The sequence below is a fragment of the Rhinatrema bivittatum genome, chromosome 15, assembly GCF_901001135.1.
Source record: "Rhinatrema bivittatum chromosome 15, aRhiBiv1.1, whole genome shotgun sequence".
Lineage (NCBI taxonomy): Eukaryota > Metazoa > Chordata > Amphibia > Gymnophiona > Rhinatrematidae > Rhinatrema > Rhinatrema bivittatum.
In genome coordinates, this window is record NC_042629.1 from 58,132,710 (window position 1) to 58,152,596 (window position 19,887).

At 45.6% G+C, this 19,887-nt stretch overlaps 1 protein-coding gene across 4 annotated transcripts in view; it reads right to left on the bottom strand.

Moving 5' to 3' along the window:
• SH2D5 (SH2 domain containing 5) overlaps positions 1–19,887 on the bottom strand; it is a 30,336-nt gene extending 10,449 nt beyond the window's left edge. The window contains exons 1-8 of one of the 4 annotated variants that reach the window (XM_029578446.1): positions 19,769–19,886; positions 19,466–19,508; positions 19,372–19,413; positions 14,829–14,936; positions 13,070–13,150; positions 11,524–11,598; positions 4,649–4,795; positions 4,124–4,303 (exon numbers count right to left, since the gene is read on the bottom strand). In XM_029578446.1, the coding sequence (XP_029434306.1) occupies positions 4,124–4,303; positions 4,649–4,795; positions 11,524–11,598; positions 13,070–13,150; positions 14,829–14,903 (558 nt within the window). In that variant the 5' untranslated portion in view covers positions 14,904–14,936; positions 19,372–19,413; positions 19,466–19,508; positions 19,769–19,886. Of the gene's footprint in view, positions 1–4,123; positions 4,304–4,648; positions 4,796–11,523; positions 11,599–13,069; positions 13,151–14,828; positions 14,937–17,312; positions 17,397–19,371; positions 19,509–19,768 lie in introns of all 4 variants that reach the window. The other 3 variants (XM_029578444.1, XM_029578445.1, XM_029578448.1) reach the window with 3 other exon arrangements.

Below are 19,887 nucleotides of genomic sequence, written 5' to 3' on the forward strand. Positions count from 1 at the left end.
CATGCTTGCTGTAGTGAGGTTGCATGGTGCAGGCCCTACATGCTCTGCCATCGTCACTGGAAAGAGTACAGTTTCTGATGCGATGAATCCGCTCTGGAAGACCTTGATGGACTTAAGGCCATGAGTATAGGATGCAGAAGATTCTTACTGCTCCAAGAGAACTGCAGCCCTGGAGGGGACCTTTGTTACAAGTGCTATCACACCAACAGTGGTCTGATGGTGCCATTTGCAACCCAAAATTGTGGCATTATGAGATTTTCTAAAGAAAAGTGCCATGGCTGAGTTGCTTTCCACCAAGGTGAAGGAATGTTCATGATATGAAGTTAGACTCAAAGGAAATGAGGTGGAGGACGACACCTGGAATAGCAGACCAGCAGAGATGGGAGAAACCAAAACTGAAAAGAGTGTAAACATGCTTGGACAAATACAAATCACAGTAAGAAGAGTAGCTGGGGGAAACAGTAGGTAAAAAAACACAAAGGGTATGGGTATTGGGCTAGTTGTGGAAACCTACGTGTTGCATGACATGAAACAGGCAAGAACCAAAAATGGGAGAAGACAAAGCCAACATGCAAAGGAGCGGAGGGTGCAGCTGCCTTCAAGTTCCCAAGCAAAAGGAAGCAGAATCACCCAACAGGCAGGCTGTCAGTCAAATGGTCCTTCTCTACTGCACTGTTCTCGTTATGAGCAGCAAGAAAGTGATTAATAAACCAAAACAGGACTTTTTCCCCACTTCCTTCCTGAGACAGAGGAGAGCCATGCCCAGCTCCCATGAGAGAATATTTTTCTCCCTTGGGAAAAGAACAGAAAGTGCACGAGCAAAGGCAGCCACCCAGACTTCTCTCTGCTCCAAGAGCAGCAGTAAATGTACGTGAGACAGAACCCAGAGGGAGCAGAATTAAAGTCCTGGATCTCAGGAAGTGACTAGCCTGATGTGGGCAGGACCGGAGGCAGAACACAGCCTCTGTCTCCTACATACTCTGAATATCTGCTCCCGTGCCTTTCCGAATAAGTTTGAGTGTTCCAAGACAGCATTCAGATATCTCCATGTACACCACCTGAATTCTCGGGCAGGCCTGACATGCGACTGTTATTAACTTAGTGGAGGAATCAACCCTGTTGGTAATTGATGTGGAAGACTATTTTAATGGTTAAATTGTCCCTAACTGGCAAAAGCTTACCAACCAAGTCTGTGTTTGAGGAAATAGGCTGGGGGTGGTCGAGTCCCTAGAGAAGAGCTAACAAAACAATGCATGGTCAACATCTAAAGCCACTCGAGATAAGGACCTAAGTATGTGTACCCTGCAAGAGAGAAGAAACAGAGGGGATAGAAGACATTCAGATACCTGAGAGGCATAAAAAGCAAACTTTTCCACAGGAAACGTGTTCCCAGAGCAGTATTCTTCAAGGTAAGGCCCATGGACCAGTGGCAGTCCCCACAGCCTTCTAGTGCAGTCCCTGTTGAGGGCTGAACTTTCGCTTCAGCTCCATCAGACTTGAGTCCCAGTCGTTCTTTGCGTTTCCAAGTCTCATTCTGGAGCAGGACCCTGCCCTCTTTTAAAAGCTTAACAACTGAAAACACAGAACATGACAGCAGATTGGCAGCAGCTGTCCGACTGGTGAACGGAGCACAAGCTGGGGGTTGGACAGCCGTCTTGTGCTTTTTGTGCTCGCTCGGCGGTTGGCAACAGCTCCTGGGGCAGGGGAAGGCAGTTAAGTGGCTGTGGGTCTTGCTGGCAACTGAATGAAAGGAAAGTTGCTGGGCAGACTGGACATGATTCCTAGATTAGTGTATTACATCTGCAGGAACCAGATCACTGGGTAAACCTGGAACGTGTGTGTGTGTGTGAGACGGGGGGGCCGGCCGGTGTGAACAAGGACAAGTTACAATTGCTGTTCATAGGGCTTGAGAGCACCCCTACCTGCAGCAACCTTCTGTTTATAAACCTGGCTTGCTAGTTAATGTCCATGTGCTCGCACTGCTCATGCTGAAAGGTTTTGCACAGAAGGAGAGGCAGAATAAGACACTAATGGTGGTAAAGTGCGGAGTCGGAGGTGGGTGGGGAAGTTTGAGAGAGACTGGAGACCGTGGTGGCAGAAGGTAGAGGGAGGGTCTGAGAGAGAATGGCGAGGACATCTCATCACTGGCATGCGCTGGTTGGTAATATTGAGAAAAACGTATCAGACCTTCTTGGATACAGAGTGGCCCGTACTTAAAAATTAGTTAAGGTCGCTGCTCTAGAACAAGAGGTACAAAGCTTCAGAGTGAAGACTCAGGAGTAACATCAGAAAATAGTTCTGTCTTGAAAAGTACATTACTCTCCATTCCCTATCTGGTTCCAATAAAAGGTTAAATAAAAAAAAAAAAAAGAGTTTGATTTTTCAAGACTTCAGAGAAGTTGAAAGTTCTCTACCAGAGCTCAGACTTCCCCCTTCGAATTTGTTCCTCTTCAGCTGTGATGGAGGGACAGAGTAAACTTTTGAGATCCGGGGAGGAAGAAAAGGGCAACAGTTGGAACATTCAAAATTTCATAAAGATAAAAACAAAACGCAGAAACGCGTCCGTAGCAGTCACCAGAGGAACACTCAAGAATCAGAAATCCTCTTTTCCAAAACATTCTCCAAAGTCTCTAGTTTGTTCTGCAAAGCCAAACGGTACTTCCGTGAGATGGATGTTTATTCTTGAACCTGCTAGTTTGAGGGTTCCCAGATGTCTCATGAATGACAAAAGGAAAAAAAAAAAAAAGTCTTCTTAATTTAAAAACTCAGATTTACAACTCACGGCTTGAGTTCTTTAAAAATTGTCATCTGTCGGGCTTTTCTTTGCTTCATACCAATCATTACATTTATGAGGGATCAGCTAACTTTTATATGGCACGCCAGTCTATCCCATTGTCACGAGCATTTCCTGGTCCTTCCAGCTCTCTTAGTATGTGAATGTTACGTTTTCTTTTCGACTCATGACTTGATTCCTCTCGCAAAGGCCAATATACGGAAGTGCAAGACCTTTTTCCTTATTTTGGGTTTTATTGTGTGACATTTCACAATAGACCTTCTAGACAAATAAGCACGGTAGAAAAACATTGCACTTAGTGTTGCTATGAACCTTTTGCAAAAGGTAACTACACCCGATTGCTTTGCAAAGCTATTTTTTGCCCGTAGATTTACTATGCACTCAGTTAATTAGCTGCTTTAAATAGTTTTGCAATGCAGGAACTCCATTATATTTAAATAAATTTTGCATATGTAAAGCTATGAGTGAAAAATGGCTATTTGTGAGGCAAGCAGAAATGTTCTGCACTTTGAGGGCACATGGTGTACTATTAATGATTTTAGCAAAGGAAGCGACCCGTGAAAAGCGTTTCTCCTTTTAGTACATCGGCCTCCATATTGTGGATTTTACGGTCGGTGATCAGGGGTGGATATGGAGGGGATTACTTTGCTGTTTCTTTTGTTTCTGTGGTGTATGTTCATTCACCTCTGCTATACATCTGATTTTTGTTCACTGGGGGTTTTTTTTGCTCCCCTCATTGTATTTTAATATTTCAACATAAACATTTTAAAAATAACATTTCTTCCTGGAGAAGGTGGTGGATGCATGAAACATCTCCCAGCAGAGGAGGTGTGGAGGAGCTGCCTAGTGGTTAGAGCAGCGAGCTACGAACCAGGGAAACCTTGTGACTTCGGGCAGGTCACCTCAGGTACAAACTTAGACTGTGAGCCCTCTGGGGATATGGAAATACTATAGAACCCCAATACAATCTGCTTTGAAGCGCCTGAAAAGCAGAATATAAAATAAAAAAAAATAATAAAAATAGTAATGAAATTCAAAACAGCTTAGGGTAAGCAGGCAAAGAAACAAATGTCTATGGCCCTGCCCCAGGAAATAAACAGGTCAGACTGGATGGGCCTCACATTCCTCATTTACTGTCATATCCTATGCGTCTGTGATCACAAGGAAGTTACACAGTTTGTTCAAAGTCACTAAGCATAGGGCAGTGGAAATGGAGCCAGAACCACTAAGACTGCATCTTTTTTTTTTTTTGGATCACTTCCATACACTGACTCCTCAAACATGTCATGTAAATGAGTAGACTAGGACAAAAAAAAACCCCCCACTCACCCTGTTGCTGGGGCCGGAGAACCTGCGGAAAGACACCAGGGCATTGACATTCTGCGAGACTTCCTCCAGGCCCACCCTGGCGTCATTCCCTGGTGGCCTCGCTGGCTCTTGTTCCCCGGGATGCACTGCCAGGTAATGCAGCTGGAAGGAGCGAGACAGCAGCAGGTTCAACAGCTGCACCTGGGAAAGAGCAGCCAGCAGACAGAGCGTCAGTCAGGCTAGGCTGAGCCGGTTCTGGACTTCCCCTGCCGCACCTGGGGGATGTGTAATTTCACTTTCTCTAAGCTAGGCAAGACTATACATCTTTCCACTTCCTCTAGCAAAACGTGATCCCCCTCACCAAGCCCACAGAGTACAGCAGCGGGCTATGAAACGGAGGCCAGGGTTCAAGTCCCACTGCCACTCCGCGTGACCTCAGAAGGTCACTTTCCCCTTCATTGCCTCAGTTAAATAGATTGTGAACCCTCTGGGGATAGCACAGATTGCAGAGACCCCCCCAATGTTCAGAGCAGATTGCCTCCATACCTCGCTGGGCTGGCCCCCAACATACAGGTGGCAGAAGAGCTCATGGCCTGGACTTTGTGGATTCCGAGCCACAAAAGCAAACTGGCAGTCCCTGGGCTGGCAGGTGGTGTACAGGATCCGTGAGAGTGCATGAGCCATCAAGAGAGCCTGCATTAAAGGACAAAAAAAATGGCATTTGAAGTTCTCCAGAAGCACAGACCTGTGGAAACCCTCCTTCAGTTTCCCCTGGGACGGCTGCTGCTGCCTTCTCAGATTGTGATCATTAGAGCGCAGAACGGAATTAAATGAAAAAAAATATACTGCAGAAAAAAATAAATTGAGGGGGTCACATGTTAAAAATGTGCAGAGATACAGAAACTGCTGCCAGCCAGGCAAGTGCCCAACCTACTAGGCATCCGGCACCGCCACAACACAGACTGGAACGGCAGCCACTTCCTCTCCGCTAATTCCTGCACCTCCCGGGCTGGCCTGAGATTTCATACTGCACATATCCTCCAACCAATAACGCTTGCTCTATTAACTGGGCCCCCAGTCCAAACAGCGCTTCACCGTTTCACTCATTGGGGAATTTCCTGAACTAACCGTTTGGGTTTCAGGAAATTCCCAGTGAATATTTTAAGTTTGCACAGGTTTGGCTCATTTCCCTAAAATTGCTGAGCAGAGATGGGGATCCACCTGTCTAAGAAGGGGCACAGTTGAAACCCCTCCACAGCAACCCTGCTGTGGAGGGGTTTCAACTAGAATCATCAGGGATGGGTGACCAAAACTCCAGCATAAGTACAACATTAAATAATCAAATAGAAACAGGAAATATTTAGAAAGCTATGTACACTAATACTCATAGTATGGGGAATAAAGGCCTAGATCTTGAGGCAGTTATGAAGAAGCTGATTTAGATATAGTAGTATTTTGTAATCCGCATCGTGCGATATTGTAGACTGCGATATATAAGCATTTTACTATGAATAAATTGTTATCTAAGGGGGGTCCCATAACTGCCCCTTACCAGAGTGCATCAGTGGTCTCAAGAGACCCAATATGAACCATGCGGTCAGTAGACCTGGAGTGTTTGAAGAGGTCAGACACTCTCCCGTGGGAGGTTTCATGAATATAACAAAACTCCGTGACTCAGGGTGGTCTCTCTAAGGGGAGAAGACTGCCAGACCCGTCTCCTGTCCTGGGAAGAGCGATTCCTGAGAGTTTGAGGATTTCTTCAGAGGTTGGAGTAAGAGGATTGACCTTTGTGGCAGTTCAAAGAGAACACGCCTGACAAGGGAAGGTACTGAGAGCTAGCGACTAAAAGAAGGCATCAGCCTCATCTGCTTGTGAATGCAGGAAGCTAGAAAGCTACATCCCTAGGAGCCGGAATCGAGGGAGAGCGCCGGACCCAGACAGCTGACTTCCATGCTGAGCCACCATTTCAGCCTCCTGGACTTTATTTTTCTGTACCAATTGATGCACTGATCTGTGGATTTTGTTTTCCTGCAGTCATTTTTGGAATACCTACAGGGTGGAATGGATTTTATTCCTTACTGGATTGCTAGAGGAGGTCCAGGTGAAAGAAGTCTTTAAGGGCCTTGAAAGACTGGGTTATTCCCCAGCATAGGAATAACCTAGGAGCATCGGCTGAGTCCTGGCCCATGACTTCCCCAGGGAGCTCCTGTATGCCAGGAGAAGTGGGGGGCAGTAAAACAGCCCTTCCTATGCAGACAGTGAAATCTAGCAAATGTCATGCAACAAGGGAGACTGGCTCTCCTCAGAGGCCATCACCACCTGCTCCACTCATGGGCTTGGGAACCAAAACCGGGCATTGCACAGCAGCCGGCCAATCCCATAGGAAAACAGTTTTTACAACAACTTGAAGTGATACAAATAAATAAATAAAGGTACTGAAAATTTCATCTCTGCCAGTCTGCTCTTTGATCTCCACAGAATCAGAGAGAACAGTGCACTCCTACAGAGAGGCTAAGGCTGCGGCAGTGACATGCCATGATAAATGGGGCCTGCCTTTCTATGCCTTTTCAAGACGACAGCAGAGCACAATACACCTGCAGCCAGAGTCTGTTCTACCCAGTGCTTAGTACTGCAAACCGGCAGACACGGGAGGGATTCCTGGCTCCGGCTGGGTGCGGTACTGAAGCAGTGCCAGCTGCCCCCTTAGTATGGGGAAAAGAAAAGCCCAGTACAGGAAACAGATGGAGGCAAGCCAAGCTCAGGCCTTAGAGCAATGTCCAACAGGCGGCTGTGCAGACATGGGAAAGAACAGAAAGCCATGAAGGGAAGGATCTTGGAAAATAAAACTGGAGGAGGAGGATGCTAACACAGCCTCAGGAGGGCTGGTGCGTTGCTTGGGTGCAGCCGCCCCTGTAAGCATCAGCCCACAGGTCATGTTCTCCAGCACCGATCAAAAGTGCAACTGCTCAGCGCTGCTTCCACACCAGAGCAGGGCTAGAGCTGCACCTTCTTGGCAGACTTAGCTTTCCTCAGGCTCTCTCCCCTCCTGAAAGCTTCGTGCGATGAACGCAGGCAGGAGGAATGTTGGCTCCATTTAACCGTGACTGACAACTAAAACCAAACCCCTCAGCTGGGTTCTGAGCTCTGTCAGGACACGTACGGCTGGTTTTCAGGGTCCGTCTGGTGCCCTTCACCAAGGAGAATATTTAGTATGGGTCGGGCTTTTATGTTTATAAACTGATCATTGAGAGGTCCATTATGAAAGATCTGCCACATGAATTAGATAAACTGTTATCTTTACAGAAATCAAAGGTTGAATCATAAAAGGCATTCCAGCACTAGGATGAAAGGCTAGGGTAGCTTTAGGGAGTTGGGTTTTTTTTTAGCTGATCTAACTGGCCAGGTGTTCGGCTGAAAATTCTCCTAGATCTAGCTGGTCAGAATGAGACCAGATTAGATTTACAAAAACCCCAGCCAGCTAGTGCAGACATCAGGACCCCCAGCGGAACCCCAATTCCTAATAGAAAACTAAGTCACCAGCAGCTCAATCAACCTCCCCAAATCCTGTAAAGATAGCCAGAGGTCAGTCTGCCAACCACCCACCCCTCATCCTGATTGTATAAGGGCTCCCTCCCATCATTCAGACTGCAGAAATTCTTTAAAAATAGCCTGAGGACGCAGACGACTCCATCTCCCACCCACCAGATCATCTAACCTCCTCTCCAAGAGGGACTGGTCCATGCTTTGAAAGTGAACAGAATAAATTAACTAGGCTGCGCCCCATACGGGATACTATGTTAGTGCATATTACCAACCTGCAAAGTTACTGCACTGTGTTAGGAGGGAGATTCCTGGGTGAAAGCTATTGCTTCCAATTTCTTTGAAATTTAACACTTCACACAGCTGTTAGTTGTTGGGACCTGGTTCCTCTTAAAATGGTCAAAGATTCAGGATCATACTACCGAAAGACTTAGCATCTGTACAAGTCTTGCATCTCAGGAGAAAAGTTGCCTGCATCTTCTACTGTGGGAAGAATTTCTCTTTAGAGAGAGAAAGAGCTTTCCCTAAATGGTTATAGATGCTCCAATTAAAACGGGATATGCTCTTGCTTAATGCTCAGTTGGCAAACTATATCTGGATAAGGAGGAAACCTTCTAATGAAAGGGTTGGGGGGCAGAGGTTGGAGTCTGCCAGATGCAGGTTCTTTTAATTCAGCCGGGAGTCTGACTTTTCCACTCATCCTTTTATACGCCCTTAGTTTAGGAAGGAAGGGACACTAGCCAGCCTGTGTGACTTATTAGCTTCACGTCTTGAACACAAGAACATGCCATACTGGGTCAGACCAAGGGTCCATCAAGCCCAGCATCCTGTTTCCAACAGTGGCCAATCCAGGCCATAAGAACCTGGCAAGTACCCAAAAACTAAGTCTATTCCGTGTTACCGTTGCTAGTAATAGCAGTAGCTATTTTCTAAGTCAACTTAATTAATAGCAGGTAATGGACTTCTCCTCCAAGAACTTATCCAATCCTTTTTTAAACACAGCTATACTAACTGCACTAACCACATCCTCTGGCAACAAATTCCAGAGTTTAATTGTGCGTTGAGTAAAAAAGAACTTTCTCCGATTAGTTTTAAATGTGCCACATGCTAACTTCATGGAGTGCCCCCTAGTCTTTCTATTATCCGAAAGAGTAAATAACTGATTCACATCTACCCGTCCTAGACCTCTCATGATTTTAAACACCTCTATCATATCCTCCCTCAGCCGTCTCTTCTCCAACCTGAAAAGTCCTAACCTCTTTAGTCTTTCCTCATAGGGGAGCTGTTCCATTCCCCTTATCATTTTGGTAGCCCTTCTCTGTACCTTCTCCATCGACATTTGCTCCAAACCTCAGTGTAACTCTAGTGTAACCCAACTGCTCCTTAGCATGAGGAAACTTGAAGTTTGCACCAGGCAGCCATTACATCATTTTTGGGACGTGGGCTAATAAAATAGTCAGATCTTTTCAGTTAAAGGGTTGTGAGGAATTGAGTGACCTGGAGCGCAGTCATAGGGAATTCCACATATACCGTCAGCTAAGACATTTCAAGGTCAGTATTCAGTGGGCAGGTGAATTCAGAACTTAGCTGGGTAAGAATTCCACTGAAAAAAAAACCCCAAACGAACACATACTCTGCTAAGGTTATCCAGGTAACTCTGCTGCACATCCACTTACTAAAAAACCCCCCAAAAACCCACCCCTAACAAATGAGCAGCATTCAAACCACACAACCTGCACACCTCCCCCACCCCAAATCTCTAATAAGTGTTGGGTCCACTGTGCTCGTTTCCCATCCACCCCTGTCCCCTACCTAAAAAAAAAGGTGTGGCCAAAAGTGCCAGCAGCACAGTAGACAGAGGACAGGCTCTTCCCTCCTCCTGAGCAGCTGAATATTAAGTGCAGGTATAGCGGACAAGTACTGGCAGCACTTAGTATTAACCCCTTCACTTCACTCCTGGCAGGGGATGACAATCAGATATTGGGAGGTTGAGGGCCATTATATATTTTAGTTATCCAGCTACATCCCCGGAACACCTCACTCCCACCTCCACCCCAAGCTGCCTCTATCTGGTCAAATTTTAAACAGGTGACGACTATTTAACCAGGGAGCGGGGAAAAGTGGTTACAAGTTACACAGACCAAACATGTTGAATATCGACCGCTCTGCTTTAACAAGTAATGAAGTTAACTAGAGCCCTAAATCAGGTAGAAACTCTCCCCCCAGTCAGAATTGGGGTAATTGAAAATCGCCAATTACTATGCTGCCAAATGTGTTAGCTTTCCTAATTTCTATTAGGATTTCATCATGCATTTGTTCCTTTTGGCCAGATGTCTAGTAGTATACCTTCACTGCTATACTCTTCCCTTTAGAATAGGCTCCTCCTTCCCCAAAATGATGCCCAGTTCTTAACAAACCTAAAACCATCGTCTCATCCATGCATTGAGACTTTGGAGCTCTGCCTGCCTCTGGGGTCCTGCACGTGAAATGGGGAGCACTTCTGAGATGCTACCCTTGAAGTTCTGGATTTCAATTTTCTACTTAAAAGCCTAAACTTCTCTAGGTCACATCTAGTAATGGGGAGATGGGGAGTTAAGGTCCCTACCAAATTCGACCCCTCTAGACCCTCAGCACAAGCTTGCTGCTCATTTTCATATATTAAAACGTATTTCTTACTAATATGCTTAAGTCCTCTAAGGAAGGTAGAACATAAAAAGGTACAATACAAAAGTAAGCAAATACAAATAAACAAAACATTAAACAAAAAACAAACATGACAAAGCAAGCCAATCAAAAAACAAACAAACCCAAAACACACACCCCACACATCTCAGGGCAAAAGAAATGGTTCACATTTTTTTTTTTTTAATCAAAATTCAGTATGGAGAACATTTCAAATGATCTGCAGTTCTAAAGATAGGGGGCAGAATAAGAAAAATAAAATATAAAACCACATTTGAATGTACTAGTAGCCTGAACACCTTAATAGAAGGCTCAACCAAAAGTACTGTGATGGACTAGGACTATAATTGACCAGCTGCTCGCTCAAATTTTAGCTTTTAAAACCAGGCAAACTGTTTGCGGACTCTGTCCTGCAGCTCTGGCAATTTCCTTTCCTTGTACCCACAGTCTCTAACAAATGCAGGCTGCTGCGTTTTGAACTGTAAGCATGTTAATATATTACTTAGGTAGACCAATCAACACGGAATTGCAGTAGTCAAGCTTTCTGGTTATTAAAGCATGCACTACTTTAATGAGATCACCACTCTGTAGAAATGACCTGAGCTGTCTGAGTAATTGAAGATACAAGAGGCAGATCTTACATAATGAAGGATCTGCAGGACCCAGGCCGACTCGGAAATCAACGAATGCTCCCAGATTCCATAGGCATCTTAGAAAAGCAAGAGAGCTCCTCCTCTAGAGGACAGCGACACCACGAGTGACCGTGTTCAGAGTTTACCAGCTGGCTGTGCTCGTTCACGGTGCCAGCATGGCTTTAAGAATACATTTACCAGATCTGAGCTCTGGCTGAACGTAAGCCTAGCGAGTGTCTGAGCCACACCATTGACAGTCCAGCACGCAGCAGGTAAAGGATGGCAAAAACTTAGTGATTAGCAATCGCTGGGGTATCTGCACCTGGCGAACACTGGTCCTCTTCAGCCATGCAGGGGATGGATGTAGGGAGGGTCCCCCGACCCATCCCAATAGGAGTGAAGGATGGAAAAATAAATAGGGGTACTTCAGTTTCACTAAAGTAAGGTGTACCTGCATTGCATCTGTAAACTTAAAGCAGTGGGTAGATTTGCTATGGCACATGTTACTTAGCAAATGTATCTCCTGTGCATTTAAGAAGGGGGAGGGGTAGAGAGAGAAAAGAGCACCTCTCCATCTGCACTGTACATCTTCACTCCCTGCAGGCTGAACTTAAGGATCACAGCCCTTCGACGTGTGCAAACCTGAAAAACATGGAGAGGAAAAAAAATCACCAACTAGGCTTTCTTTTTTATTTGTATAGCACATACCAGGAGGTGCGCAGCACTTTACAGAGACACAATGGAAAGTCCCCGCTCCAGTGTGTAGTGAAGGCACCCAGACAACACACACAGGCTTTGAGCCCAAACAGTGAGGCCAAGAACTTTGCATCCAACGAATATGCACACATGCAGCTGGGAGTCAGGCCCAAAACCTAGTGCTCTAGGGACATGGCTACGTGGCATTTGTGGAGCTGTACTGCTAAAAACTACAGTGCACGTACAAGAGACTGTGCTGTCAGCGTGACCAGCCTAATCCCTACACGGATAAAAGCTGGGGGTGGCGTGGGGGTACTGTAAGCGTTCACCCAGAAATGCAGCACTACTTTCTCCATTCTCTACCTCTCAATCTCATTTCCAGGTCTCCTTGCTTTCTATTTTCTCCAAAACTGTGTATTTTGACAGTTTTAAAATTTAAAAAAAAAAATTCCTGTTTTCTAAACCATCTTTCCTGTGATGCCCCAGCAGCTGTCCATTAGGGCAATAGCAACAGAGCCATCACAGGGGCACTTGGATTCAGCATAGTTCATAGTTAGTCCCGATTCCTGCTCGGGAAAGTGTTAGGATTTTATTGTAACAGTGGAATGAGTAGCCTTGCCTCCCCTACCATCACTGCAGAAAGCAATGCACAGGACACTCAGCAGCAGCTTAGAGAACTGGGGTGTTAGGACCACCCGAAAAAAGAGGCAGAACGCTACTTTTCAAGACTTCGTCAGACATCTGAAGAAGATCCCCATGTTAAGTCTGCTGGATCTTCTGAGAGACTGCCAGATTGCCTGCCCTCTCTGATCCTTTGCCAGTGCCTCAGACAGGACTGTGGTTCAGCCGCTGTGCTGTCTGTCCCAGCAGCATTCTCCCCCTCCCTACTCCCCACACACCTTCCAGTGCTGTGACAAAGCCCGTGGGGAGAGGTCATCGGGGACGGGGACAGTGCAGCTCTTGGATTCTCTTGCTGCAGCTTTCTCTCCTCTGTGCTCCCCATTCCCCCACCTCTTGCACTCAGGCTGTAGCACTGCCACAGACACTTCCTGCTCTGATTGCTCTCCCTCAACACCTACTGCTTCTGTCAGGCCCCGGAGGCAGCACCCAAGGGAAAAAATAAAATGAAACAAGATGGAAGCTTAGAGAACTGGGAAAATGTTATATTTTTTTTTAAATTCCATCTATAATAACCGACAGACAGTGCTTTGCTTAGACCCATGCCCTGCAATATTTAGCAAAGTGTTATTTTATGATCCTGGTGTGTTTTATGTTACTTTACTGAGGTGTGAAGTGTGTATGGGGGTTGTTCCTCGAATCCCTCCCCTGATGACAGATTGGAGCTGTTCTGGCCTGTTAGACTCCAGACCACAGCCTTTAACGCATGCTGTGCACACACTGCAGTCCCAGTTCTCACCTTTAGAGCCTGCAGCTGCTCATGGATCATCCTGATCTTCTCCTGCAGAGGAAGGGCCTCCACCGCGAATGAGCCCACATACTAGAGAACATAAAACAGATCCAGATTGTGCAAGAAGAAAGTGCCAGTATCTCCCAAAACAATATTTCTCAGGACTGATTCCTAGGGTAAACAGGCCTCATCCTTCCTGAGAGCAGTGGTTTGTTTATGTCTTGGTAGCGCCTGCAGCGTCTTCCCGACCTCGGCTCCAGAATATCCCTGGTTTTAGACTTTCTACCTTGCTCCACTCGCTCCGTGTAATGAAGGCTCTCTGTAAAGAGGGACCCAGAGAGCGAAAGGGGAAGATAGCGAAGGTTGTTTGCCGCTTCACATTCAGGGCTTGTGGCACTGCCATGAGCTCATTCCTCCCCAGACCGAAGGCAGCAGCCCATCGAACCATTTAGACGCGTTGGGAGACAAAGGGGTCGTGAGGGGAGTGGGGGCAAAGCATAGGCAGGATTCATTCTCCTGACAAGACCTGATAGGGGGAGGAGGGGGAACCATTTTAAAGCAAGCACGAAAAACAGAGGAGTCCCGGCTAAGTCCTTTCCGCAGTGGGACAACCACGCAAACAGGGAAAAGAATGAGGGCGCTGGGTGGGAAGCACTGCACGGCAGTACCCAGGGCAACACTACGCTAGGAAGTCCCTGCAGGACAAGACACTGTAGCGCTGCCTTATCCAAACCTCCAAGAAGAGCAGCACAGCCCCATCCGAAATCCAGCCTTCTCTCCCACCACCCAATCACTACTCTCATGTACAGAAAAGGCAAGAATCTAACACGGTGGGGAGTCAAGGCAGAAGCCATTACATCCCCAGCAAGGAGCATCGGCACACACCAGGATACCACCCCCCCCCCCCCCCCCCTATAATATTATTTAAAAAAAGGTTCTAAGCAAATATCCATTCTCTAAGGCAGTGGTTCCCAAAAATGTGTCCTCGGGTATTCTCAGCCATTCAGGTTTTCTGGATAGCTGCAAATTAATCCAAAATATACTTCCAGATATCCAGAAAACTAGACTGACTGGGGGGTATCCATTTTAACACAGAAACATAGAAATAACGGCAGAAGAAGACCAAACGGCCCATCCAGTCTGCCCAGCAAGCTTTCGCACTTTTTTTCTCTCTCACATACTTATGTTTCACTTGGCTCTTAGTAACCTTTTTTATTCTATTTCCCTTCCTCCCCCGCCATTAATGTAGAGAGCAGTGTTGGAACTGCTTCTAAGTGAAATAGCTTAATTAGTTAGGGATATTAACCACCGCAATAAGCAAGCTACACCCATGCTTATCTGTTTATCCAGACTATGTAATTCAGTCCTTGTTGATTGTTGCCTGAATAAAGATCCACCTTTCTAAAAGAAAAAGGCTACTCACACAATAAGTTGAGCAGCACTCAAAAGGCTCCCCTGGCAGGTGCTTTTGCAGATGCACTACACAGCCCTTCCAAATCCAAGGGGAGCAGCTACAAAGTGGCAGAAGCAAAGCCATTATCCTACAGAGCACCCCAAGGGGCTTGAAACCCTTTATCACATGACTCCTCAGTCACTCAACACACCGCACCAGCCACACTAAGCATCTCTAGCTCCCCCTCAACTCTCCATTTAGCCACATGTCCCAAAGCCCTTACAGGATCAGAAGTGTTTGTATTCTATTCACAGCCACTGCAGTGTTTGAATATCTGCTGGCTGTGCTTGTTCCACCCCATAAAATGGATCTTACCTCTACAAATTTGGTTACTGCTCTAGACCTAGAGTGTCTGTTCATATTTCTTCCATTTTCTGCTTCCTTCCTCATGATGAGCACAACCACATTCTTATCCACTAAAAACTGAGGGGAGGAAAAAAATACGTCAGAGTCTGGAAGAACATAGCGAGTCCCACTCGCATAGTTTTATACTACAATTCACGTCTCTGCCAGGGAGCAAGCAGGTTTATATATTTACCACATACTAATGTGGCACCGCCTATACAACAGAAGTCACAGTGGTCCAGATTCACTTTTAAGTGGATTACCAAGCCAGGTTTTCATCTGGGGTACTATACCCAGTATAACATGCTAAAGCAGGCTAAGCTTCCCTAAAACCTGGTGCACCAGGTCTGTCTCCATGACGTCCCCCGTCCTGTCTGCTTAAATAGGGGCGTGCGTGCGTTTGAAACAAATGAGACCGTTTTCCTTTTATTTGTGGACCATGAAATCTGTTTCCCCATTCAAGTCTATGGCCCATTGAAAAAAGTATAGCAGCCAAGAAATTCCTGAGTGAGGTAGGACCCAGGACAAGCAGCCAGGATGGGAGGTGACGCGTCCCTGCTCCTGATGCCATACCTCTGATGTACTGCTTTGGGGGTCTTGCAACTACTCAGTCTTCAGGCCATAACCCCAGAATCTACACCGGGGGGGGGGGGGGGGGGGGCGCCTTGCTGCCCTGCTCCTGGATGCTATGCCTTGGCCAGCTTGCTGCCACTTTACCTTACTGCTCTGTTCCTGGCGCTGCCATCCGTGCCCCCTGATGCTACATTTTGGGAATCTTGCTGCCACCCTACAGATTCTATGCATCTGGGTGTTCTTGCCACCATGTGCGGCTGCTTTGCCCCTCTCATGGCGCTTTGGGGTTTTTATACCCCGTTGTAGGCTGTTTTTGGCCCTCTGTCAGTGCCTGCTGCTTTGTTCCTTCATGGTGCCCTTAGGATGTTCATGCCACTCTTGGTGCCAGTTTTGCTCCTTCTGTCCTGCCTTTGAGGGTTCATGCCAATGTTATCTGGGGAGATCTTGAGACTCAAGCTGCTGCCTTGGAGCACTCCTGCCACTACTGGTACCCTAAAGCTATTCATACCACTTTGCCACAGTCTTGATGCCTTGGGGTTCTTTTCCTCATTCTGATGTTGTCTACTCCCAAGTTTCATGAGGATTGATTAGAGAACTCCCAATTTTGAAGCTCAAAATAGGCTGCATTGCTTCCCCAATTATTTTTTTTTGTTGTTGTTTGAAATGAATGAAAAGAATGGAGCTGACCTCTGAAACAAATGAACAAAATCCCAAATAAGTTTTGCCTCTGCACATCCCTAAAGCTTAATAGTGCTTCAGCTTCCGCTACTATGTTGGGACAGTCACGTTACGAGCAGCAAGATTATGGGACATTTTGACTCAACTGCTGGTGCAGAAGAGGGCTACCAGAATGATGCAGAGGCTGCATCCTAAATCTAATCTGTGTACCCGTTGTGATGTGTGAGGGGAATAGGGAGGTGAAAGGGAGGATATGGCAGGTGTATAGATATTTTTATTTATTTATTTAATATATATTTCTATACCGGACTTCACGAATAGAAATTCACATCAGGCCGGTTTACATGGAACTTGGGGGAAAAACAAGTGTAACCAAGAACAAGAAGGCTGAATCAAGCAAAGTTACATAAAACAGGGGCATTGAACTTGGGGGCTAGAGTAGCCAGGAAGAAAGGTAAGGCGGAAATAAGCAACATACCATACTGGTTATGAGATTGGTAATTATCTCATTCCTTAGGCTGAGTTCGAAGTGGCATTTTGACTAGGGGAAGGCTTGGAGGAAAATTCTGCTTGTTAATTCTGCTGCTTGTTAATTTATCATTAACAATTCTGCTGCTTGTTAATTTATCATTGACAAGGAAGTCGTAGAATGGAAAGAAAGCTGGGAGGAGTGAGAGGAGCTTCCTGGCCTCTCACAATGCGTGTACTGGTGTAATCCCATCAACAGGTATACAATGTCTCTTTTGTATACCTGTTGATGGGATTATACCAACATTCCCAATTATTGTCATTTTCTCACATACATTCTTTGCAGAAACCATATAAAAGTATAATCCATTATTATAACAATTCAGAAAGAAGCTGTGTGATACAATGCAAGTACTAAGAGCACTAGCAGTAAATTTGATATTGAGATCACTCCCAACATGCCTTAGCTTATGAGCAAGATTCCTGTAAGCCAAGACAAACACCACACCTCCAGTTCTGTAAATATATGCACTGCATCTAGAGTCCATCCCCCAACTCCAACAATGTGTACAAAGCAGTTCCCCCTACAAGACACTCCCCTCGGACCCTGCCACTTAAAAAATGCAGTTGAAACTTGACATTACTATAATAAGCCCTGCACCTCAAGTTCTACAATATCCTGCATTCACAAAAGCTCCCTCAAAGGCTGCAGAGCAGATTTAGGACACTCCTTACCATTCACCATCGAAAAATATTCAGATTCTGGTGCCATCTCATTGTAACTACACTTTAGCATCTCAGTAATACTAATTCAAAACCCTGCAAAAAAAAAAAAAGCTATTAGGTACCCTAAGTGAATCTTACGGCTTTGTGCCCAGCCTTCCCCCTATCACTATCATCTCTATACACAATTTCAAATTATGCATTTATAAAAGATTTTACATGAAAAACTCAAAATATTGAGTTTGAAGTAAAAATCACATCACCATGTTTATATTTACATGCACAACTGTGGTATCAACTTGAAAACCTTGCATAAAAGCCAAAAAGACCCTTGAAACACATATGGCATTAGGACTATTGTAATGCATGTTGGGTGTGGGCTTGGTCCTCAGAAAGCCATGAGCAAATGAAGTTACAATTCCAATATAATAAACCTCCCATTCCAAAACAGCATTAACTGCCAACACTCAGTCACAATCCTATGAAAAGGTGACCCTGCAAACATTATTTATTTAAAGTTTTTTTATACCGGTATTCATCAAAACATCATATCGGTTTACATGTAACGAGTAACAGCAGGGAAATACATTAAACAGGGTGAAAGCTGAACTAGGCAGGCTATATAGATGAAAGTTAAAAACTGTTAGTGTCAAACATTGTATATCTTAAATCAGAAAAAAACTTAACATTGCAGTTGGTATTTACAAATTGGTTAATTAACGAGTAGTTATCAGATTTTGTTAGAGTGAAACATTGCATATCATATGTAAGGAATAAGCCATGACACTGGAGTCTGTATTTACCTTTAGATTGGGCAGATAAGATTGCTGGGAGGGTTGAATAAATGGGGTTAATGCAGGAAGGCTTTTCTAAAAAGCCAAGTTTTAAGCCTTTTTTTTAGTTTTTATTTTTGCGTGCTTGTTTCCAGCCGAGGGTCTGGTGGCAAGGAGTTCCAGAGTGTGAGCCCTGCTATAGAGAAGGCACGTATTTTAGTGGAAGTTAGACCATAGGTCTTGTGAGGGTGCCTTTATCCAGGCTCTAAAACACTAATATACCTCTTATTAGGAAAACAGAACCAAGCTTTTACAGATTTCTACATAGAAATGACAGCGAGATTTCAGGGCTCATTGGCTCTGCACGTGTATAGACGTGCCAAGGGTGTGGTTAGAGCAGCGGGCTACAAACCAGGGAACCCAGGCTTCAAATCCCACTGCCGCCCCTTGTGTCCTTGGGCAAGGCGCTCTACCCTCTGTTGCCTCAGGTAAAGTCAGGGGCCAATGCAATAAGATGCTCCCCAGCCCAGTACACACATCGATTTGCGGTTGGGCCACAAGTAAGCATAGCATCCGATGCACTAAAGAGATTAACACGCCTTAACGTATACCCAATAGCACCCACTGCGTATACATTCCATGTAGATGGACATTAGCTATCACTCTCCAATGCAGGAAAGCGAGCCCAAAGGCTGGGAATGTAACTGGCAGTCAAGGGCCCATGAGAAACATTAGAGAGTATGGTCCTCTGTGTTGTGAGGAATGCGTCCTCCTCCTTAGTATCATCCTGACTCAAATCTACCGCTTCCAGTGGAGAAAAATATAAGTATATTGATTTGATCAGAAGGAAGAGTGCCTTTTGTAAGGACTACAAACTTTAGACGTTCCTAGCAATAATATAAAGCTTCAGCATTGAAGTCAGCACCTCAGCAGAATAATCAAACAGACGCTGGTGTTGAGCCCCAGTTGCAGTTATAGACTCCTGAGTCAATAAACTTGTGAATGGCAGAAACCTACAAGTCCTTTTTTCATGCTGCCCCGATTTTCCGCTCATTTAAATGCTGCATCAGGTGCACAGGGGCTCTGGCTGTGCCTGTCTTAGTCTGTAAGCCCTTTGGGGGTTGGGAAACACAGTACCTGAATGTCATCTGCTTTGAAATGCCAAAAAGCAGAACATAAGACGGACGCCGAGGACTGTGGATTGAACACACACTCCGAGTCTGCTCCTTCCCATAAGGACAGCCAACCAAGAGCATTAGATAGGAATATTTAGCTAAGGAGGAAGTGAAAGTACTTACCAAAATGTTTGGAGTGGCCGAGATTTGCTGGAGATTCTTTGGATGCAGAATTAAACAAACGCTGCAGGAAAGGAGGCGAACCAGAGTTTCCGAGGACTCTCAGAGCCTTTCCGCCTCACGAAAGCTCGACTTCAGGTCTGCGAAGATTTAAAAACCAAAAAAAAAGGGGGGGGGAGGTTACCAGCCATAAGTAACTTCAGTACACGGCTATGTTAGAATCGCCAAGGCAATAATAGGGACATGGGAGCTCACTCGGCTCCATCAGCGGCGCAGAGCTTGCGAAATCTACTTTATAGTGTATTTGGTGTACCAGAGCCAGCTAATTAGAAAGATATAATTTAACAAACAAACAAACCCCGATTAATAATTCTATATTTCTAAACTATTTGCAGCTTACATATCCCGCGGTTTAGGCAAGGGAATGAACTTATCCCGCTCCTCCCAGAACGAGCCGATACCTATCCCGCTCCCGGCATCGGAAGGCTATTGAGCCGCCTCCCGCCCTCAGGTACAGCC